At 46.9% G+C, this 22,853-nt stretch overlaps 4 protein-coding genes across 4 annotated transcripts; 3 read left to right on the forward strand and 1 right to left on the reverse strand.

Moving 5' to 3' along the window:
• The first annotated feature begins 538 nt into the window (after nucleotides 1-538).
• pgm3 (phosphoglucomutase 3) lies at nucleotides 539-4,747 on the forward strand. The gene is made up of 13 exons (XM_076160228.1): nucleotides 539-611; nucleotides 986-1,194; nucleotides 1,296-1,480; nucleotides 1,621-1,688; nucleotides 1,781-1,914; nucleotides 2,002-2,197; nucleotides 2,729-2,886; nucleotides 2,967-3,050; nucleotides 3,152-3,250; nucleotides 3,339-3,458; nucleotides 3,561-3,683; nucleotides 4,014-4,187; nucleotides 4,287-4,747. The coding sequence occupies exons 2-13, from the start codon at nucleotides 988-990 to the stop codon at nucleotides 4,374-4,376; spliced, it is 1,638 nt and encodes a 545-aa protein (XP_076016343.1). The 5' UTR covers nucleotides 539-611; nucleotides 986-987; the 3' UTR covers nucleotides 4,377-4,747.
• A 315-nt stretch (nucleotides 4,748-5,062) lies between these two features.
• Nucleotides 5,063-7,893, reverse strand: ngs (notochord granular surface). The gene is made up of 11 exons (XM_076160231.1): nucleotides 7,697-7,893; nucleotides 7,425-7,590; nucleotides 7,169-7,315; nucleotides 6,930-7,049; nucleotides 6,744-6,839; nucleotides 6,318-6,452; nucleotides 6,087-6,197; nucleotides 5,858-5,968; nucleotides 5,552-5,676; nucleotides 5,243-5,452; nucleotides 5,063-5,156 (listed from the first exon to the last, which is right to left on the reverse strand). Exons 1-11 carry the CDS (start codon nucleotides 7,891-7,893, stop codon nucleotides 5,063-5,065), a joined length of 1,512 nt encoding a protein of 503 aa, XP_076016346.1.
• Nucleotides 7,894-8,485: 592 nt separating this feature from the next.
• Nucleotides 8,486-12,238, forward strand: ccnc (cyclin C). The gene is made up of 12 exons (XM_076160238.1): nucleotides 8,486-8,634; nucleotides 8,985-9,091; nucleotides 9,255-9,339; nucleotides 9,432-9,501; nucleotides 9,590-9,641; nucleotides 9,722-9,777; nucleotides 10,866-10,901; nucleotides 10,986-11,077; nucleotides 11,167-11,234; nucleotides 11,321-11,400; nucleotides 11,496-11,614; nucleotides 11,731-12,238. Exons 1-12 carry the CDS (start codon nucleotides 8,603-8,605, stop codon nucleotides 11,783-11,785), a joined length of 852 nt encoding a protein of 283 aa, XP_076016353.1. The 5' UTR covers nucleotides 8,486-8,602; the 3' UTR covers nucleotides 11,786-12,238.
• Nucleotides 12,239-13,925: 1,687 nt separating this feature from the next.
• faxca (failed axon connections homolog, metaxin like GST domain containing a) lies at nucleotides 13,926-18,263 on the forward strand. The gene is made up of 6 exons (XM_076160103.1): nucleotides 13,926-14,397; nucleotides 15,822-15,957; nucleotides 16,076-16,272; nucleotides 16,445-16,662; nucleotides 17,265-17,381; nucleotides 17,670-18,263. The coding sequence occupies exons 1-6, from the start codon at nucleotides 14,138-14,140 to the stop codon at nucleotides 17,996-17,998; spliced, it is 1,257 nt and encodes a 418-aa protein (XP_076016218.1). The 5' UTR covers nucleotides 13,926-14,137; the 3' UTR covers nucleotides 17,999-18,263.
• Nucleotides 18,264-22,853: the final 4,590 nt, after the last annotated feature.

The raw sequence follows: 22,853 nt of genomic DNA on the forward strand, positions 1-22,853 counted from the left end.
CGCCAAAGGGTTAAAATAGGAACGTGACTGGAGCCTGTGCGGTGCTGAGTGGAGCGGTTCTGTCACGCAAAACACGCAAAGGCACGACGGGAAGGTGGATCTCATATATGCACATAATCCATAATGCTTTAAACTATAAGATCAAATATATCATCATGATATATAGATATATTATACCCACATTAGCGGAGTATGAGAAACAGTAAAATGAATCGAGACTAGAGCCTAAGTAAGGGAGAAAAAAAGGCTTAACTGACATATATTTTTTTAAATAATCTCCAAAATGCACCAAAAAGTAAGCAGCAATTTTACTTTATTACATCTATTATTTATTTAAATCTAACTTATTTATTTATTTATCATATTATTGTGAAATGCATTAACGAGGAATATTAACTGATTAAGAAACGCCAATTCCTTCGTAGGGCCGTAAATTGGAGCGATTGTCGCGTCCCTCCGTGGTTTGTATCGGGAAGGGAAGCGGACCAATCACAAGGAGCCATTTGGGTCAGGTGACCTACGCGGAAGTGAAGCCACGTCGCCAGGACTCGAAACAGGAAGCGTCTTCCCGGCTGCTCTGCGTTTGTGCTACTTCCAAAACATTCAAATCAGTAAGTTTAATAGATAACTATTTTACAGGCGCGATGGCCGCGTTAGTTACGACACAGTGACGTATTTGATATCCGGCCTGGGATTCACCGATTGATGTTGTGTTTTGACAGAGTTCATAGATTTTGTAGAGTATTTAAGAGCTTCCGTGAATATGCTGCAGTTTATGGAGCTTATCTCTTTAATGGTCGACAGATTAGAGCTGCAGTTAGTTATTAACTTTGCCCTCGTCCATGTCACGTCTGCATTACTCTGCATTGATTAACTGGATTTGTTTGTGGATTTTCTTCACTAAGATTGAATGAAATATATCTGAAAAATAAGTTTCCCTTTAAATCTAAAGGTAAATGTGTTGTTTTGATGTCTGCTGTTTCAGTTATGGCTGAGTTTGAGGCGGTGCTGCAGCAGTCCAGTCTGCACCCTAAACCTGCTGGCCTGGTCCTGCAGTACGGCACCGCCGGCTTCAGGACCAACGCCACGCAGCTGGACCACGTTATGTACCGGATGGGTCTGTTGGCAGCACTTCGCTCCAGAAATACCAAAGCTGTGATAGGAGTCATGGTTACGGCTTCACACAACCCTGAGGTCAGAGAGAGAAATCTGGGTGTGTCCTCAGCAGATCAGAACATGCAGGACTACTGTTCAACTTGTCTTCATTCTTCTGTCGCTTGTTTGCTTTGGCGTAGGAGGACAATGGCGTGAAGCTGATTGACCCCATGGGGGAGATGTTGAAGCCTGAGTGGGAGGCCTACGCCACGCAGCTGGCCAACGCAGAACAGGAGGATCTGCTCGCAGCGCTGAAGGCCGTTATAGAGAAGGAAGCCATCAACATGAGCCAGCAGGCCAACGTGTTTGTGGGCAAAGACACCAGGTACACAAAGTATAAAGTCACATCATCAAGCGTGTGTCCCTGACGCTCAGCTTCACTTGTATGACATCATGTAGCACAGTAGTGATAATCTAGTGTTGATCTTTACATCCTTTCACTTCCATTCTGCTCTGTATCTCCAGGAGCAGCAGTTCCAGCCTGTCGCAGGCCGTGCTGGATGGTGTGGCTGCACATGGAGGCCACAGCAAAGGTAATCAAACTAATACTTCTTAATATGAGAGTGAATGTATTCGTTTGTTGTTGTTTTCCTTTTCTGATTAATCTCTTCTCTGTTCCTATCAGATTATGGATTAGTCACCACGCCGCAGCTCCACTACATGGTCTGCTGTCAGAACACTCAGGGTAAATACGGAGAGGCCACGGTGGAGGGATACTACAACAAACTGAGTCGAGCCTTCATCCAGCTCACCAAGAACGTAAGAGACATAGACTGTGTTTACTTGACTCTTTGCACCATTGTGCACCCATCAATCCACTGAGTTTGCCCTTCTTGCCTCTGTAAGGCGTCTAACCGCACAGATGACCAGAAGCACCTCTGTGTGGACGGTGCTAACGGCGTCGGAGCCCCGAAGCTGCGTGAAATAGAGCGCCACCTGAAGGCGGAGCTGCAGGTTTCCCTCTTCAACGACTGCACCAGCGGGAAGCTCAATCACCAGTGTGGAGCCGACTTTGTCAAAGTGCAGCAGAAACCACCGACAGGTGCGACTGAGTATCTGGGCTCCACACCGCAGTCTGACTGGACTTTGAATTCAGCACTTAAGTGGTTAAATAGTGCGGTCAATGCTCAGTCGTCAGCCGCTTTTAATCATTTCATCTCATCTCTGCTGACACAGTACAAGCAATAATGACACAGGTTCATCAATGTATTTCACAAGAGCACACTGAGCTTGGTAACCCGTCTAAAGTTTACACACACACACACACACACACACACACACACACACATGCTTATTACTTACATTTGACACATTAAGCCGGGTGTCAAAATGACTTTGGACCCGTCTGTGAAATCAAAGATGCAGAGCTCGACCACAAGGTGGAGACTGTTGATCAGCAACTGCTTAACACATGACCACCTTCAGCCGCCATAACTTTGTAAACTGTTATTTATGATATAGAATCATTACACAACATTATTTAAGGAGATACTGTGTGAGCAGGATGGTTGTGCTCCTCTCCTATCCTCTCCTCTCCTCTCATCTCCTCTCTCTGTCTCTGTCACACATAAAGGTGTTGAGGTCGCAGCAGGGGAACGCTGCTGCTCGTTTGACGGCGACGCCGACCGCATCGTTTACTACTACACCGACTCTGAAGGGAAGTTTCACCTGCTGGACGGAGACAAGATAGCTACACTCATCAGCACCTTCCTCAAAGAGCTGCTCACACAGGTAAACTAGCACTCACACACACACAGACGGGCAGTAACACTCACAGGTTCCCATGTTTACGTCTGCTTGTTCACTTGTAGGCTGGCCTGGACCTGCAGATAGCTGTGGTACAAACTGCTTATGCCAATGGAAGCTCCACTCGCTATATGGAGAACACTTTGAAGGTGAAGTTAAAGGCCACGCAGCTGTAAAACGGCTTTGAAGGAGATTCTTATCATGTCCTTATTGGTAGGACTTTGTGCTCAAACATGTTTCTGTGATTTAGGTAACAGTGACTTGTACCAAAACTGGAGTGAAGCACCTCCACCATGCTGCAAAGGAGTTTGATGTAGGTGTGTACTTTGAGGCCAACGGCCACGGAACTGTGAGTAAAACACACACACACACACACACACGCGCGCACACTCATATTGGTGGTATCGGTGTGTGACGTGATTGCGTGTTGCATCCAGGTTGTGTTCAGCGAGGCGGCTGAGGAGACGATCCAGCAGCTCGCTCAGGACGCCAACGCCAACGACGAGAGGAAGAGAGCCGCTCTCCTGCTGCAAAACACCATGAACGTCATCAACCAGGTGGACACACATTCAACCTTCTTATAAACCCTGCAGCTGTGCGGGTGTGTGTGTGTGTGAGGGGAGGTGTGTGAGGCCGTATTGCTTCTCTTGTCTCTACAGGCTGTGGGTGACGCCATCTCTGACATGCTGCTGATCGAAGCGATACTCGCCATTAAGGGTTTGACCGTGCAGCAGTGGGACGCAATCTACAGCGATCTGCCCAACAGACAACTGAAAGTCAAGGTCTGCTTACATTTATCTAGATGGATCTAAAGGGAAATGTGTTATTATTCTAGCTGTTGGTGGTATTATTGGTATTGGAGTTGTAGTTTGAATTCATTTCTTGATCTAACAACAATGTGTCTGTGGGTGCATCACGTTTAACAGAAGAGAACTCGATCGTCTTTGAAAAGTCCTTGTAATCGACCCCCAGTGGGTGTGGCGATCCTGATCCTTACCCCTGCTCGAGTTTCAGTGTCTTGTGCAGAAGAAGAGGAGCTCAATCCTTCCTCATATCAGTGCAGTTGTATGTATGTATATGTGGTTATAGTTGTACATGACTCTGTTCTGCAGGTGTCAGACCGGAGGGTGATCGACACAACCGACGCAGAGAGACGTGTGGTGAGCCCGGCGGGGCTGCAGGAAGCCATCGACGGCATAGTGAAGAAGTACAAACTGGGCCGCTCCTTCGTCAGACCCTCCGGCACCGAGGATGTGGTCCGGGTTTACGCAGAGGCACACACTCAGGTGAGAGTTTGCCCCCATGTATCTTCCATTCTATCTATTTTTGCTTTTAGTTTCCTTCCTTTGCTTTCAACACATCTGATGTGTGATGTTTGGTTTCAGGAGAGCGCTGACGACCTCGCACATGAAGTCAGCCTGGCTGTGCACCGCCTGGCTGCCGGGGTGGGAGACGAACCCAAACCTTTGCACTAGACTCACGTCTCACAATTGCACTGCACATGTCGTTTAATGTTGGGTTTGTTTGAAGGTGAAAGCTGTGATTTCAGCACATGTCCGTCTTCTGGTGAGCTGCCAACTGATTTTATACTGTTAATTGCACATGGTACTGGATTTTTGTTACTATTTCTGTGTATAACTCTCTTTGTATGTCTTTGTAAATGGAGGAAATACACAAGAGAGGAAATTAAGCTACAAAGATGACATCATGAGATCTTACAAGATTACATTTGAAAGATTTTAACTGTATTTTGTCTTAAACTAACTGGAATGTTTATGTATCCTAAAGTGAATCATGTAAATTCTTGCTTTTTAAACTGTTGAAATCAGAGTCACATCTGAATCAAGTGAAGTCTCAATCTCTGTCTGTCTAATGAACACAAAACACCCATGAGAACCACAACTAGGATGCTTGCTGTTTATTTGGTTACTTTCAGTGACGTACAGGAGGATTAAAAGCTCGTAGAGATGCAGTAGGAAGCTGAGAGGTTAAAGAGCAGGAAGGGTCTACGTGTCAGATACATACAGGACTTCTTTTCAATTAGCAAACTATTGGAATTTCTTTCTTACTTCTGTCTAATGAGCTCATATCTGCATTTTCTAAACTAAACGGGACCTCAGGTATTAGTATCAGTATCAGCATATATTGAAGAGTCGGGGTCCTATTCTTCTTCGTTCTCATCGGCGGCCCCAGAGATGAGGATGGTTCGCTCCTCTGTGTTGCTCTCGTAGGCGTCCTTGTCTGTCTTAACTGTTCTGGGATAAAGGGGCAACAAATGGAGAAACATGATTAAGAAGAATTCAGACTCAAGGACGCTCTGCACTGAAATCACCCTCTATACCTTATGAGGACGGTCTTCCTCTCGGACATCTCGGTGGCCTGTTCGTCCGTGTCCGCCTGGCTCTCTGGTGCGGCCTTATCAGCGGCCATCACTGGAGCCACAGTGGCTGCTGATTGTGAAGTGACGCCGGCAGTGAGCTGCAAGCCTTTAAACAGGGACAAGTTCTGCACCATGCAGGCCAGACGGCTGTCCTCCCCCTCGATCAACTTCCTGAGAAGTGAACATAAGGTAGAGGAGGTAGAATGAGCATCGGAATAAAACCAAACCTGAGGATTCCAGTCCAAACCAAGAGGACAGGGGTTAGTTTACCTGTAGGTAGTGATCTCAATCTCCAGAGCCATCTTTACATTCAGCAGCTCCTGGTATTCTCGCAGCAGCAGTGCAATCTTGTCTTTGGTTACCTTCAGGTCCAGGTTAATGGCCTCTATGCGAGCCTGCATTGGCACAATACAACAGCATTGTGGAAGAAACGTTGATTGGGTCATAGAGCAATAATCAGAAGATGCCTTACAACCATATATCCTATTCATTAACAATATGCTTCAAATACCCAGAGTGCATATTCATAATCATGATTAAACTTCTAATCCCATTTCTAATTAGGCCTTCACTTGCCTGTAGGCCATCTTCTTCTTTCTTGTATTTCTGTGCCGCGTCACGAATCTGAGCCTCCAAAAACTCATTCTTTGTCTTCAGTGCATCTAGTTCACGTCCCTTGTTGAGTAGCTGCACACACACACAACCACACACACACACACACACACACACACACACAGACAGATATATTGCTTATGCTAGTGTCAACACTCCAGGGGACAGAATAAGAGAGAGAATCCAAACTCACGTTTTTCTTGTAACCTGCGATTTCATCTCTCACACTTCGCACCGTGTCGACGTGTTTGGTGGAGGCGCTGCTCAGGTCCTGGAACTTTGTCTTATACCACGAATCCATTTCCTGCAGAATCACCAAAAAATATGATTATTATTCCTATATGTAACTGCTAAAGCAATGTTCTGGTGTGTGTGGTATTTGCTGGGTGACATCACAGGAGGAGCAGGAGGAGGAACTTTGTACCTGTAGGTTTTTGGCGGCGATGCTGTCATACTGGGACTGGATCTGTTGGAGAGCTGAAGACAGGTCCGGGAGTCCAAACGTCATGTCCACCCGGGCAGCTGCAGAGTAAACCTGCTGCACCAGCTCCTCTATTTCCTTTCAACCACAATCAGGGAACACAGTGACTAATGCAGCACTTTAAAGAGCACAATTACAAGAACAACTACAAGCTCTTAAACTGACATACATTCTCTGCTGTGGTCATACACACATTATGTTATGCATCCTTTGCACTAAGATGACAATTGCCCTGTTTACCTACTCCATCCATCTACATGTCAGTTAGGTTTAGCATGTCACAGCATAATGAAAGGCATGCAGGCCATCAGCCACTTACTCTCTAACACTACAGATTAATGGTTGGGTGGACAGAGGTGTGTGTGTTACCTCCTTGTGAACTCGCTGCAGGAAGGCCAGCTCCACCTGCAGATTCTCCAACTGCTTCTCCAGCGCAATGCGTGCCGAAGTTGCTTTGTCCACATCCTTGGATAGACAAACACATACGATTGGATGTTTAGACAAAAGTAAAGCTCATTTGTTTTACTTCCTCGCTACAATAATCTGCTTTCTCACCGGACGGAATTTCTCAATGCTGAGCTCTGTCTTCTTCCTGGCATCCACAGCGTCGTCATATTTGCCCTTCAGCATGTCCAGTTGGGCCGCCATGGCATCCTTGGAACCCAAAGCTATATCCTAAAGAGACCACAGCCAGCACGCAGGGGTTAGATTGGGAAATGGAGCACAGCACACCTGACAGAAACCATCAGCTATCATCTTAAAGTGTTGTGGTCATGAGCTGCAGCTTCTCTCACCCTCTGGACCTTCATTTGATCAGCAACCCTGTTGAGCTCCTTCAGCTGGGACTCATACAGCTGCCTGAGCCCGGAGGTCACAAAGCGACCCTGCAGGGCCTCGATCTCGGCCTCCAGCAGCTTATTCTTGGACTCAAGTGTGCGCACCTATGGAGGAAGAATAGACTATACGTATATACAGTAATTGAATTGAATGATAATGTTATGATCTGAAGACACAAAGAGTTCAGAGTTCAAATGTCAAAACAACTCTTACCTTTTCGATGTACGCAGCCAGGCGGTCATTGAGGACCACCATCTCCTGCCTCTCATTGGTCCGAGTTACCATGAAGGCCTGGTTCTCTGCTGCGGCTGCATCCAGGTCCAGTTTGGGCCCGAGCCCCATGGACATATTGAAGCACAACGCCCCCATGCTCGAACTGCTGGTGGCAGCACCAGAAAGTCGTCAATTAACGGCTAAGATTCTATTCATATATATGCATATATTTCCATTTTTATTTTGCGCCCATAGAGTGGTACATTACCCACCTGGCCATGCGAGCCTTATTGGAGAGGGTCTTGCGCCCCAGGGACCCGCCACTTCTGTTGTAGCTGACTGAGCGCTGGCGAATGTCCATGCGGGTGGGAGAGGGACTGGACACCCGGACCTGGTAAGCGAGGGGTGCGGCCATGGTGCCCTCGAAATGACGGCGGTATGAAGACATCCTCTCTGGGCTGCGGCTCATGTTGACCTTCCTCTTACTTCTGCAACTTAACTTGACGGCTGAGACTTGATCACTCACATCCTCAAGTGTGTGTCTGGGACCTTTATATAGGCAAACCAAGGCTCGCTTTAGCCAGCCCCTCCCCACCACTGGAGAGGAATGTTGAACCTTCCCAACCCAGGGTGATGGTTCTTACAAACATCTATCACAGTTATGTCAAGAAATTAAGTCATTACAACAGAAAGTTCATGCATTCCTCTGCTCATTCATTCATTTAATATGGGGTTTTTGAAACAAAAAAACTAAACAAAATCAGGACATCTTCAACGTCATCATATAGAAACAATGCTGGCTGCAGCTGTGTGTGTGCACCTGTGTGTGCGTGTGCATATGCGTGCCTATGTGAGTGGACAGTGTGTTGTCATTGGGAGTGATGAGGCGTGAGGTCATGTTCATGTGTTTCACTTTTTCATAATGGGGTCAAAGTATTAAAGCACACACGTCTATCTATCTATCGATCGATCGATCGATCGATAGATCTATGATGACGTAAACAACATACCCCCGTTATTAACTAGCGGAACGATTCTTCCAGCTCGCTGTTCTTCGCCGGGGTAGTTTCCGTGTTACACTCGTGATCGCTTAGCATTCTGTTCCACATTCTGTTCCACTGTTTAACTGTAAAGAAATATCATTTTAAAGTTTAAATCTCTACCTCAGCTGCTCCGACATGGCGGGAAACTTCTGGCAAAGTTCACACTAGTAAGTTTTCATGACAGTTTGTATAATTCCGTCTTTATTTAGTAAAGTTTCGTCTTTGTTGTGAGGCCTAGCCGCGGCTGTGCGTTAGCACAAGTGATGCTAATAGTGTATCGAGCTACGGTGGAAGATTTAAATGAATAAAAGCATGATAAGAAAAGCAATAAACAATATGGAACTGTTAAAGTAGATTATAAATCTTCACGTTATATTGTCCTGTGTGGGAAAGCGATTGTTCTAATTCCTGATATCGATCTCCAATCTCTGTCCGCTAGTTTTTTATAAACAGTTTACAGAATCGTCGTAAATTAAGGTTTAAACTTCGGTGACGTTGTTTATCTTCTGTATCAAAGTCTGCAGTGGGTCCTGGACAAACAGGACCTGATGAAGGAGCGACAGAAGGACCTCAAGTTCCTCACAGAAGAAGAATACTGGAAGCTGCAGATCTTCTTTGCTAATGGTTCAGATTTAAACTCTCGTTGTTATTTATTACGTCATATTATGTAGTTATATTACAGCGCTATGTGTACGAGTATGGAAACATTTTATTATACTGATAATGTTAAAGATAAATGACTCATGGTTGATGTGTGTGTGTGTGTGTGTGTGTGTGTGTGTCTCAGTCATTCAGGCTTTAGGGGAACACCTAAAGCTCAGGCAGCAGGTCATCGCCACGGCAACCGTTTACTTCAAACGTTTCTATGCCAGGTAAGGCCGAGGCGGAGCTGGGATGTGTCAGAGTTTCAGGATCTCTGGTGTCGTCTGGATTAGCTCACTTAAAGGAGCCGATGTGTTTGCAGGTATTCACTGAAGAGTATCGACCCGGTGCTCATGGCTCCCACCTGTGTGTTCCTGGCTTCAAAAGTCGAGGTATGGAAACGCTTGTGCTCACAAAGCTTTGGGACTTTAACCCAGAAGCTTCAGCCTGAATCTGACCTCTAACCCTTTGTCTTTGTAGGAGTTTGGCGTCGTCTCCAACACCCGGCTGATCTCTGCGGCCACGTCTGTGTGTACGTGTCCACACTCACTCAGCTCTCTTTGTGTTTGACCAAACAGCTGATCAGTTTTCCTTCTCTGTCCCCTCTCACAGTGAAAACGAGGTTCTCCTACGCGTTCCCAAAGGAATTCCCTTACAGAATGAACCATGTAAGTAACTTCCTGTACCTCTGTGAGTAAGAACAGCATTTGTGAATCCACCTTCAACTTCCAGCCGCTGAAGTGCAATGAAAGCTTGATCCGATCACACGATGACGACAACAAGAGCCTAACAAGGGAGTTTGTGTAGGAGGTCGGAGGTCAGGGGTGGGTTAGACACCTGATACCAGAGAGGAACTCGGCTCGGAGTTGTATAATTCAGCAGTGAAATCTTTCTAATACGCACACATCTGTAGATTGACGGAGTTATTAATCATCCTTATTGTTTTCCTGTTTCCTTTACAAAGTTATTTATGCACTAAGCTGCTACATTACAGCGCTGCATGAACCCTCTGCCGTGTGTGCCGCAGTGTTGCCATGTCAGTGCCGACCAATGCGCCAGATTCCACAGCTAATGTTCACATGCCGCCGCCAGAAACCCCGTTGCTATGGTAGGCGGGCGGGGGCTGCGGGCGAGCCGCCAGACCACGTGCGCCTCCTCCAGTCCCCCGCAGAGTCGCCCGGGGGTACGTCACTGCGGCCGTCCTTACATGCCGCCTGTCCGGGAAACGGTGTAAACTATTATTTATAGCGCGTCACCGTGGGGCGATAAACAGAGGGAGCGGTTCACACGGTGGAGGGTAAGATGACAGGCGGCCGAGAGTCACAAACATCATTCATCATGTCCCAGCTGTTGGCATAGCGACACAGAGCCACGCTGGCAAGGGGACCCCACAATAACAGACTGCACCCCCAAAGTCACACAAAGTCCCCTTCAGGTTTTCACACTAAAAAAGCTTTAGTTTGACTCAAATGTCCCAGTTTGTCTCTGATCTTTCACTTGCTTGCCTCCATTTTAAAGAATCCACAGTTCGTAGTCTTGCTCCTTTTTAGGATCAATCAGTTGTTGTTTACGACCATCTAAGATGTTGTCTCTTTTTATTTTCCTCTTAAGTGCCTGTAAGTGCGTTTGAAGTGACCTCAGATTTCAGTCAGATGAATGCAAACAGAGCAGATAATGGAGTTTCAGTTTACTCTATCAGCTGTGTGGCGCTGCAAGTTGTTTAATGTGTAAATATGATTTGTGTGTGTTATTACAGATATTGGAGTGTGAGTTCTACCTTCTGGAGCTGATGGTGAGTGGACAGAACTCAAACCGTGGTCGGCCCCGATGGGCTCCTGGCTTCATCCTCTCACTCCTGTCTCACGTTGTGTTTCAGGACTGCTGCCTGATCGTGTATCACCCCTACAGACCTCTGCTGCAGTATGTGCAGGACATGGGACAGGAGGACATGCTGCTGCCTCTGGCCTGGTACGTCATGATGTCTGTGCTCTACACCGTCAGTCAGTCAGTGTGTAATGAGACGCCACACATTCAGTATTTCTGCCTTTTTGTACCAGGCGGATAGTGAACGACACGTACAGGACAGATCTGTGTCTGCTCTACCCGCCCTTCATGATCGCCCTGGGTGAGACCTGCTGCTACGTAACGCACTTACAGTGCTAACCAGCCGGATGAGACCTAATCTGATCATTTCCTCTCTCTCTCTGTCAGCCTGTCTGCATGTTGCCTGCGTGGTGCAGCAGAAGGATGCCAGGCAGTGGTTTGCTGAGCTCTCTGTGGATATGGATAAAGTAAGTAATTGGTTTCATTTGAGTTGATAAGAGACAGATGTGGCCCGAATCGTCCGTTAAAATGAGCTAAAATGCTTTTGTGTTTCCTGTCACAGATCCTAGAGATCATCCGCGTCATCCTGAAGCTTTACGACCAGTGGAAGAACTTCGATGACAGGAAGGAGATCGCTGCTGTGCTGAACAAGATGCCCAAACCCAAGCCGCCTCCCAACAGGTACAACCCACTTTCCACACTCAGGAAACTGTGATTGGCTGGACGAATCAGTCAGGCTCAGACGCTGCAGTCTCCTTCCTAACACCCATGTCTCCTTTGGTTTGTGCTTCTTCTAGTGAGAGTGACCAGAGCTCCAATGGGAACCAAAGCAACTCCTACAGTCAGTCCTAGCGATAACATCCCCCCCCCACCCCACCTCCCCAAAGAAGGCCACACCTCCACCCCTCCCCTCCTCCCCTCCTCCCATCACTTTGGGGGCGTGGCCACAGATGCCAAGCACTTGTGTCTATCAAGGTTATTCAACTCCGTTCCAGACTTGAAATGAACTAAAAACTGAGGGATATGAGGGTGGGGAGGAAGAGCGACTGTGCGAGCGCTCCGGTGCAGGAACACTTGGCTCGGCGTCCCTGTGACGATCCTGGCATCCTTGAAACAGCCCCGGGGAGCAAGTGGTGCGATACGGAGCTCCCTGGGATTTGAGAAAACTTGATCCCGAGCTCTCTCTCTCTCTCTCTCTGTGTGTGTGTGTGTGTGTGTGTGTGTGTGTGTGTGTGTGTGTGTGTGTGTGTGTGTGTGTGTGTGTGTGTGTGTGTGTGTGTGTGTGTGTGTGTGTGTGTGTGTGTGTGTGTGTGTGTGTGTGTGTGTGTGTGTGTGTGTGTGTGTGTGTGTGTGTGTGTGTGTAAGCTCTTTGAACACAATATTTTACTGTTAACAATCCCGACAGCCGCCTTTCCGCCCTCTCCTCTCCTGACTTGTAAATAGAGCGATAGTTATATTAATTTTTTTTTTCCTTCTTTGTTTTGACTCTCTCTCTCCTCCTCGTCAGTCTTGATCATGGCCCAGTTTGGTTCCTGTTTGCCCGCTGCAAAGCTTCTTCTTCATTTTATTACATTTCATTTATTCTGCTGTTCAGTAGAATCATGTAAAGTGTACAGCTTTTTTCTGTTGAGTTTTTTTATTTGTAATTAGTCCAAAGCTTTTTTGCAGCACTGTCTTAAAGGCAAAGCAGGTTAGTCAGCCAGGCTTTAGTACGTTCTTATGCTTTTATCTTCCTCCCAACATCTGTTTAATCATGAAACTGTGGCAATGTTTCTGTGCGTATACCTGTAGATGTCTCCATATTTGTGTGTGTGTGTGTGTGTGTGTGTGTACTCTCCGATCAAGGTGCTTGAAAGCCTTAGAAATGAAAAGCTGCTGGTTATTGAGAACCCCCCTCTTAGGAGCACACTGTCCCCTCCCGGAGCTGTAAGGTGTCTGTTAGAGAGCGATGATGTCATCAGCTGGACGCATCTTCACACTGTTTCCTCAGACCTCCATCTGTGTGTGTGTAATCGGCTCGGTAAAGACCCTCGTGTAACTGCCACATCCAGTGAGAAGGTCAGAGGTGAATCACAGATGTAGATGCAGCCTGGGTCTCCCTCAGCAGGCTCCTCCCACAAAGGGGGCGTAGCCATCGAATGATCCTCGTTTGTTCTTGTAAAAACAATTCCTAAAATCATTTTGATTACTTGAATATCATTTTTGGAAAGTCTTTTGTGGTAATAAAATCTATTGTGTGCAAAACAAAGTGGTGATGTCGCCTTCAGCAGCTCTGCAGTGATGAACGCTGGAGAGCTTTGGGGAATCCGAGATGATGAAGAAGCCAAAGTCAAACTGGAGAGCAAAACCAAACGCCAATGTAAGTCCAATACAGCAGGCGTAGTAGGACCCCTAGTGGCAGAAACAACGAACAAGCCTGTGTAGCTCTCATAAAGGAGAGGTTGAATTTACAGGAAGCTTGGAGGAAATTAAGTGTAACCGGTGTTTTACAGTCAAAGTAAAGTGTTATGTGACCGCTTGGAATTGATAGAAGAAAAAAAGAAAGAAGCGCCGGTCTGTTTGACGTCACTGTGGCTGCGTAAAGCCAGACAGAAATAGCAGCAGGGATCAATACTGGAAGCTGGAGCAGTTTGACTTCAAAATAAAATATTACCCAATATTAGGTTTTACAGCTGTAATGTGTCGAGTGTACACACAGATTGATCTGTAATCAAGTAGAAAAGCGATGGAATCATTTTCAATATATCATGTTTGATTATATGTAACGACGATTATCTCCATATGAATAGTTACATAGAAGTTACACTAAGCTACAATGGTACCTTATTACTATTAGCATTATTATTAGTGGTGAGGATATTAATAGTATGAAACTTGTGATGTAATTTGTGATAAACTGCTTTTTACAAAATGTCCCTCATGTGCTCGAATGTGCTTTTATTTTGAAAGGTCCAACCGGAATGCATATTTGTTTCGTCGTCTACCTTGACGGAGACAGGAGGCCAGCAGTAGGACTATCAGGCTCCGAGCGGGCTGCGGAGGATGTCGACCCCGCTGCGGGGACAAGCTCCGGGCAGGATGCCGCGGGCCGCCGGCCTCTCTCTTTCCGCGCCCGGCGCCTGCAGCCCCGTGCACCCATGAAGCCTCCACTGATGAAGCCCCGAGCTGCCAAAGTGAGGCGGAAAGAGGCCGGAGACAGAGAGCATGTACTGGCGCGTCGGCTTCGCCTGGACGCGGTCGTGTGTGGTTGATCTTGGCCGGAACCAGAGCTTCTCCTCCGGCCTGCCGGGCTCCGATGAGCAGCTCTCGTTTTATGGGTACATCATCGCCTACCCCCTGCAGGACTACGGCGGGATCATGTCCGCTCTGGGCTCGGACTCGTGGTGGCGGAAAACGCTGTATTTGACCGGAGGAGCTCTGCTCGCTGCCGCCGCTTATCTGCTGCACGAACTGCTGGTCATCAGGTACCGACAACACAGAGGCCGTCAGGGGGGTCAGGCTTTAGACCTCCACCTGAACCCGGCTCAGCTTTGTGTGTTGTGTGTTTATTTTGGGGTTGTTTTGTTGCTCTGCTCTTCCAGCTCAGGTTCACTTTCATTGGGCTTTGATTTCACTTCAATGCTGTCAGGTTGGGCGGGGTGAGAGCGGAGCCGGTGGAGAATAGGGGAGCGGGGGGGCTGTGATGTAACGACGGGTTTCCATTTACCCCCACCCCTATTCCCTCTCACACACACAGCTCTGGTTAGTGTCTTTGCTCATTCAAAGGGTTGAACAGATTTAATGGCTCATTATCGTCATCATGTTGTCTGTTTGCGTTGTTCAGCTGCTTTGCATGGACGGATTGAGGCTTCATGTCACTGTGACATTCAGTTGTGTGTGTGTGAAGGACGCGTGGGCCTACAGGTCCATGTTTTGCTTCCTCTCTCTTCACACACACACACACACATCCCTCTACACAATGCAGCTGCTGTCAGACCCCTTTATGCGCGTGAAGCGAACCCTGCTCGTTACCCCTGGCTACCGAGTTTAGAATTAAATGATTATTTTATAGATCAAAGCGTGTTTCATCCATTCATAGAGCTCCTCCTCCTCCTCGGCAGGATGGAGGTCTGGTTGACCGAGTCTGTTGTTCTCCATCAGGCGTCTCAGGTTTCCTGCAGTCCAGCGTCACTGCTGCTACACAGGAAGGCCGCACACACACACACGCACACGCACACACACACACACACACACACACACACACACACACACACACACACACACACACACACACACACTATAGATACAGCAAGGTCGAGACAACGGAGGTGAAACATGTATGATGTCATGTCTGTTTATAGAAATAAACAGAAACGACAACGCGATTTATGTTTTTACTGACGCTGTTGTTTTGGCGTTGAATGCTGCGTCTCTTTCTCTCTCTCTCTCTTTCTCTCTTTCCTCTCTCTCTCTCTCTCTCTCTGATTCATTTTCCATCTCTCCATTCACGCCTTTTCCTTTCGTTTCTTTTTCCGTATCCTGTCTCCTCGCGCACTCAGCGGTCACCCCAGCTGTCAAAGAAGCTGACGCGTCGTTTCGCCGTTTCAGCACTGTGAGGAGTGGACAGCTCCTCTTCACTCTCACGAGACTTCATCGCTGTTTTCCCCAGCAGCGCCCCGTGACTCCACACACAGAGGAGCCGCTGTATTATTGTGACATTGCGTTTCCCCTCCGGGTGTTGTTACTCGCAGATCATCCGATTGATTAAATCATCTGACAGTCTCATTCTAATAATAGAACCTCACCACGAGGCCTCAGACACACTGACATTCTCTGTTTATGTCAAATGTGTGTTGTTTTCTCTTCCTCTGGTTGTGATGCAGCTTTGTGTCTCTTCTGCTCCACACAGGAAGGAGGAAGAGCTGGACTCTAAGGATGCCATCATACTCCACCAGTTCTCCAGGCCCAAAACTGCAGCGCCGTCCCTGTCCCCCTTCTGCCTTAAGATGGAGACCTACTTGCGCATGGTGGACCTGCCCTACCAGGTGAGGAGAGAGGAGAGAGAGAGAACTCGCCTTGTTCTCTAGTACGATGTATCAGATTTCTATTCCAAAATTCCAAATCCCTTCAATTGATCCTCTTCTACTCTTATTCCTCTCGCAGAATTACTTTGACGGCAAACTCTCGCCCCAGGGGAAAATGCCGTGGATCGAGTACAACCAGGAGCAAGTGTTTGGCTCTGAGTTCATTATAGATTTCCTGGAGGAGCGGCTGGGCGTGAGCCTCAACAAGAGCCTGACGCCGCAGGAGAAGGCAGTGTCCCGTGCCATCACCAAAATGGTGGAGGAGCATTTCTACTGGTGAGGGAAAACAGACTTTGTGTTCCCTTGGCAGCACAGATGAAGCAGAGGAAGTCATATAAGCTTGTTTTGATGTTTACACTATGAAATCTATCACAAATGTCTGGTTCTAACATTGCAGCACAGTAAGTGTGTCTATAAATGCACTTCTGTGTCTGTGTGTGTATCCCAGGACGATAGCGTACTGTCAGTGGGTGGACAACCTGGAGGAGACGCAGAAGATGCTGTCAGTGAGCGGGCCGCTGAGCGACCTCCTCAAGTGGATCCTGAGTCACATGAACGGCGGCATCGTGAAGAGGGAGATGTTTGGGCACGGGATGGGACGTTTCTCCAAGGAGGAGGTCTACGCCCTGATGGAGAAGGACATGCGCACCCTGGCCACCCTGTTAGGTACGAAAGGCTCCACATGATCCTTTAGTAGATGTTATCATTTTGAGGACATGATGCTTTGGAACTGTGAAACAAACTGGCTGCTAACAAGTCAGTACGGTGCATTGCTGACCCCCGGTGGTCAAAAGTAGGTACTACAACACCTGCTACTACAGCTGTTTAGGTCAACACATTTGATATGATGTTTAAATATAATTGTTGCTGTTATAACTTAACTTTAAGGACTATTAAGTGCAGCAACGTATAAAGTATGTTTTGGCACCAGCTTTCAGAAATCCTTAATAATAGCAATGTAAGCGATATTTAAATAGAAAGCACACTTCAGTAGGACAAACCTCTCTATGTTCATTATACACAGTGAACAGATGCAGCACAAACATTATATATACATTGAGCTTTTATGTGGATGCATGTTGAATTTCAAGGCCCAGCTGGCGTCGTTACAGAGAAGTGACAGACGGGAGTGAAAATGAGAAAACACTGTCTGATCGGACTCTGTGTGTGTGTCTCTGTGTCTCTGTGTCTCTGTGTCTCTCTCTCTCTCTCTCTCTCTCTCTCTCTCTCTCACTCACACTCACACTCACACTCACTCACTCACTCAGGTGATAAAAAATACATCATGGGCTCTAAGATGTCCACGGTGGACGCGGCCGTGTTCAGTCATCTGGCCCCGGCCATGTGGACGCTGCCAGGAACACGGCCGGAGCAGCTCATCAAAGGTGAGGTCATGCAAACGGAGCTTAAAGGATTCATTGATTAGTTCGAAACATGACTCAACTATGTAAATACTTGGATTTTTAAACTGCTGTTCAGACAAAAATAGCAGTTTTAAGTTAGCAAGTTTAGCTTCTCTTTTTGTTTACATTTTATACAGAAATTATATATGAATTAGTAAAGAAAATGCGTATAAGTAGCAGAATAATGTCAACCGAAGTGAAAGAAGTTAAGGAAATGTTGTGGTTTGACCTTGCTGACCTTTCCACCGCTCTCTCTGCCGCCCCCTGCAGGTGAGCTCATCAACCTGGCCCTGTACTGCGACCGCATCCGCCGCCGGTTCTGGCCCGAGTGGTTTGTGGACGTGGAGGATTTCTACTTCAGCGGCGACTCGGCGGAGGGCAGCGACTCCAAGCTCCCCGACCTGGGCCTCTACTCCTGCACAGACGTCTCCCAGGACAACACACTGGCGCGCACGCTGCACACGCTACACACACTCTACACGGCACAGGCTCGCACGCCGGCGGACCCACAGTCGCCCGACAGCGACCGAACCGGCCGCTCGCTGTGTGACTCTGACATGGACACGGAGTCGTCTGAAGTAGAACAGCTCAAGTGTTGACAGAACAGTCCCTTACACACACACACACACACACACCGTAAACACCGCGTAGCTGCACGTGTATGCACACACACACACCGCGAGCGGGGACTGGACCCCCACCTACCTACTACACACACACACACACCCCCTCCTGCCTCTGAGAGCAGAGAGGGGAGCATCTTCTGGTGTCTAATTGCTGGTGTCAGCTGAGAGGTTCAGGGCGCTGAAGGGTTTCCTGTGGCGGAGGAGTGAAGGGAGGAAATGGAGATTCATCCAAAATTCCCTTCCAAGTCAGAAAAAGCGGGAAAAACAGAAAACCAACCAACCAGGAGTAAATGACGCAGACGCTGAGGAACTCCTCCATGTCACAGTTTCTACCTGTCGTTGTGTCGTCGTAACCAAGGACAACGGCTCATGCGTGACCCCCACGTGTCCCTCGTAGCAGTTTGCACCATTGTGTGTTTGCGTGTGTGTGTGTGTGTCTCTTTTGACTCACCTTGTATTGATGAATTGTACAGGATTACACTTTTGAGTGTCGGTGTAAAATACACAACCTCCAGATTTGAATGGATACAATATTTGATTCTAAGTGAAGCATAGATGGGATAGATGCCTGTGTAACGTAGTCGTAGTCGCCGTTTCCTTAACAACCACCTGCTGCTGTGGGGGCATCAGGTCACGTGTAGCCGAGCGTGATCTGCCACGACTCGCACTTTGATAACTCACACACACACACCCACTTACTCACAGAATCCACAACCGGTAAAGAAACGATTCAATTACGACAAAAAAAACCAAACGTAATCCCGTCGTCTTCCCGGATCGTAGCTTTAGGTTGAAGAGTTTATTTGCCATTGGGAGCGAGGGGAAACAATCATCTAGACTATAGAGATAGATATATGGAGTATAGATATAGAAGTGCATGGCTGGTACGTGCCGATCAAAGCCCTTTACTCTCCACGTAGCTGTGATCTAACCTGACGTTTGTTTATAAACGTTGTCGTGACGCAGAGATGTAGCGGACGGAGCCCAGAACGAAACACGTTGCCCCTTTTTTGATTTCGCCTTTTTTTCACGCTCTCCTCCAATTTAAGAGTCGAGTCACGGTAAAGTGTGTTTGTCGTTCAGCAAATGCACGTACCGCTCTGTGTGTGTGTGTGTGTGTGTGTGTGTGTGTCTGTGTGTGTGTGTGTGTGTGTGTGTGTGTGTGTGTGTGTGTGTGTGTGTGTGTGTGTGTGTGTGTGTGTGTGTGTGTGTGTGTGTGTGTGTGTGTGTGTGTGTGTGTGTGTGTGTGTGTGTGTGTGTGTGTGTGTGTGTGTGTGTGTGTGAGTGAGTGAGTGAGAGAAGGCCTCTTGTACTGTACACACTTCTACACTCTTTGTCCCGTATTGCGCATAGGGATGAGTCACCGTCAGCGCGTGCGTGTGTGTGAGAAATGATGACAAACAACAGCAGTACTGCATTTCCTCCCTAACACACACACACACACTCACACACAACCTTTACTCTGGAGAAGTTGTTGTGAGATAAGTAACAATGTGACGTTATTGTCGTTAAGTGTTTTTAAACGTCTCTACTACAAAGATGTTAGAACATGAAGTCATCATTAAGATCCTGATTCTGTTCATCTAAACACAAACTGCAGCCTATAGGAAGGAGACAGCTGGCAGGGGGACATCAAGGCCTGTGTGTGTGTGTGTGTGTGTGTGTGTGTGTGTGTGTGTGTGTGTGTGTGTGTGTGTGTGTGTGTGTGTGTGTGTGTGTGTGTGTGTTTTGCCCGCAGCATGTTCTTGCCTTCTTCTCTCATCAAAGCCATCAGGCAGATGCAGCCTTATGACTCCTAAAGATGTTTACGTTAACCAGTGCCAGCATTTAGCTTCAGTTCTGTTGTGGTATTGATTTCACTGATTTGTGGCTTTTGTTCGCTCTTCTGTCGATTTATTGGTTCTAATGTAACACGGTGATCTTAGGCTCACGTGTGTGTTACGCGTGTTTTGTTTGATGGCCGTCAGTGCGACACTGCAGAGTCCACCTGACCTCTGCTGACCTCTGTGTAACACGCAACAAGTCACGTTCCCTCGCCGCTCATAGCTGCATGCACCCCCATGTGTTCAGACGTGATTTGGTGAAATGTGATCATAACGATGAAAGTTCAAAGCTCATTTGTGTGGAAACCATAAAGGACCATTGCTCCGAGGTTAAAGGTCACTCTCAGGTGTTGAAAGTTGCAAAAGTCATTTCAGATCAGCGTCTGTCCGTCAACGGCTAAAGGTCGGAGGTCAGGGCTCAGCCCCGCCCCCCCCCCCCCGCCTGTCACTCTCCCCTAAATTGAGATTTCTGCTTGTAGAGCTTAGAAGCCATATCGCATCGTCTCAGTGTCGTGTTCTGAAATACGTGTGGAATCTCATGTAAATGTAAATAAGTGAATTAAATGTGTACATGACCTAAAAGAGAACGCTGTGTAACATAAATACTCCTCTGAATGTATCATTCCTAGAGATATAACAGGCTGTAAGGGATTACTCATTACCTTTCATTAAATTATAGCCGTGGTATTTTACTCTTGGCTGTTTGGTTATTATATATGTTAGAAATGTAAAGATGCAACCATTCTCCTCCTCAAAGCATTGTTCTCTAAATAATCACAATAGAATCTGTTTGGGTCCAGAGCTTCACACCCTGAGAGGAGACTCAGACCCAGAAGTGACTCCACCTCTGACTCGTCTGACTGGAAGGGAAGATGACTCCCGGCTGAATCTTGTGATTTCTCCGACTGTAGCTGCTGCGTCGAGCCCTTGGAGGTGAGTCTCGTCTCGTCTCCTCCGCCGTATATCTGTGTCATAATCCTCCTCCCTGTGTGCTTGCTACCATATGACAATACTAAGCCCCCCCAACAATGCTGAAGGATTAGCTCCCTGCCCTTTCCTTTGTGCCGGCGCTCTGGAGGAACAGAGAGAAAAAGGAGGGCAGAGGCGACCAGAAAGAGAAAAGGCAAATAGTGCCGGAGCGCCTCGGCTGAGACAAAGCGTGCGGCGCCCGGGTGACGAAAGGCCACGACAGGAAATGAGACAAACAGTCAGAGTGAGCAGGTGAATCATATTTGATGACTTTGGCTCCTCGCATTTCTGCCACCATTGTGCAGAAGAATCCCTCAGAGATCCTTTTCAGAATCGACAATGACTCTCCCTCTGTGTGTGTGTGTGTGTGTGAGGGTACGTTGTTTGCATGGCAAAGGGAATGTGTCTGTCTCTCTCTCTCTCTCTCTCTCTCTCTCTCTCTCTCTCTCCCTCTCTCTCTCTCTCTCTCTCTCTCTCTCTCTCTCTCTCTCTCTCTCTCTCTCTCTCTCTCTCTCTCTCTCTCTCTCTCTCTCTCTCTCTCTCTCTCTCTCTCTCTCTCTCTCTCTCTCTCTCTCTCTCTCTCTCTCTCTCTCTCTCTCTCTCTCTCTCTCTCTCTCTCTCTCTCTCTGCCTGTGTGTGTCAAGGGTGTAAAAATATGAATAATGCAGAGGATGCCTGTAGGAGCACGAGGGCCAGGAGGAGGGCAGATGGTCGCCCGCTGATAGGACAGAATCCAGGCGAGAGGGTCCTCCAGAGGGCCGGGTTTGAAACCTGACACACACACATACACACACATAAAATCAGCAAATATTAATGCTTTCTCACTTCAAAATGTGAATGTTGTGCCTAATGTAACCCCTATCTATCTATCTATCTATCTATCTATCTATCTATCTATCTATCTATCTATCTATCTATCTATCTATCTATCTATCTATCTATCTATCTATCTATCTATCTATCTATCTATCTATCTATCTATTGCAGGGCTGCATTTAACCTCACGTCCGCCAGGGGGCACTGGTGGACAATTTGTGGTTTTCCCGTCTTCTATTGAGGAAAAATCAGCCTGAAGTGAAAACAAAGTTAAGCAGTGAGGCGATGATCAATAATGCAGAAACACATTTAAGCACAATCATTAAGTCTTATAAATCTAAATGTACATTTCCTTTAAATCCAAATCAGGTCTCGATCTGTTCTTTTATCCTTTAAGTCGCAGTGATGTGTGACGTCTTCTCACTATCAAATTTACCAATATTGTTAATATCAGACATCTTATTAATCTCTACGGTTTTGTCTATAAATATTTTGCATAAGTGAAATTATTAAAATATTTCCTCCCTCGGTTATATAGACATAAACTAATATATTCTCCTATTTAATTTCTATGACGTGTGTGTGCCGCCGCTCTGCAGCTCTGATAAATCCCATTCACAGCCTTTCATCTTCTAATGTGCAACAAACTAATTTACTGTACATTTATTCAATCATTTTAGTGAAAAATAAGCAACAATAGATCAGTTTGGCTTTATAAATTAACATTTGCGTGGCAGTAAAAAAAAGCACATCGCGTTATTTGGATCCTTTTTCTTGGTGATAAGTGTTAATAATTGCTGTAAATGGATGTTTGGGCCTGTAGGTGAACGCAGCAGCTGAGTGTTTCAGTTCGAGGCCCTTGTCTGTGCGTCGTTACGCGTCTCTGCACAAAACAATATCAGTGCACATCAGTGGCAGTAAACACTTATCCGGAACAGCTGAAGGACAATTTGAGCAGCCGAGACGAATTGATCAAATCCAGAATTACGATGCGAAGCTGCGCGCCGCTCGCAGCTTCATTCTCCACATTTATCAACCTTAACAAACGTGCAAAGACTACAAAGGTGTCATAGAAAACAAATACGATTTAATGACAAAAAAGCATATAGAAATTGTGCAATCGTTCATTCTTTTTCCCCTCATTTGATCGGAGTCACAGATTTCAGGTCGATGCTGTTTTGTTTTGGTTTTCTTTTTTTTTCTCTCTCCACCCATAAAAA

Source organism: Genypterus blacodes, unplaced genomic scaffold (assembly GCF_046128005.1).
Source record: "Genypterus blacodes isolate CSIRO-AG114 ecotype Tasmania unplaced genomic scaffold, CSIRO-AGI_Gbla_v1 ptg000104l_1, whole genome shotgun sequence".
NCBI lineage: Eukaryota > Metazoa > Chordata > Actinopteri > Ophidiiformes > Ophidiidae > Genypterus > Genypterus blacodes.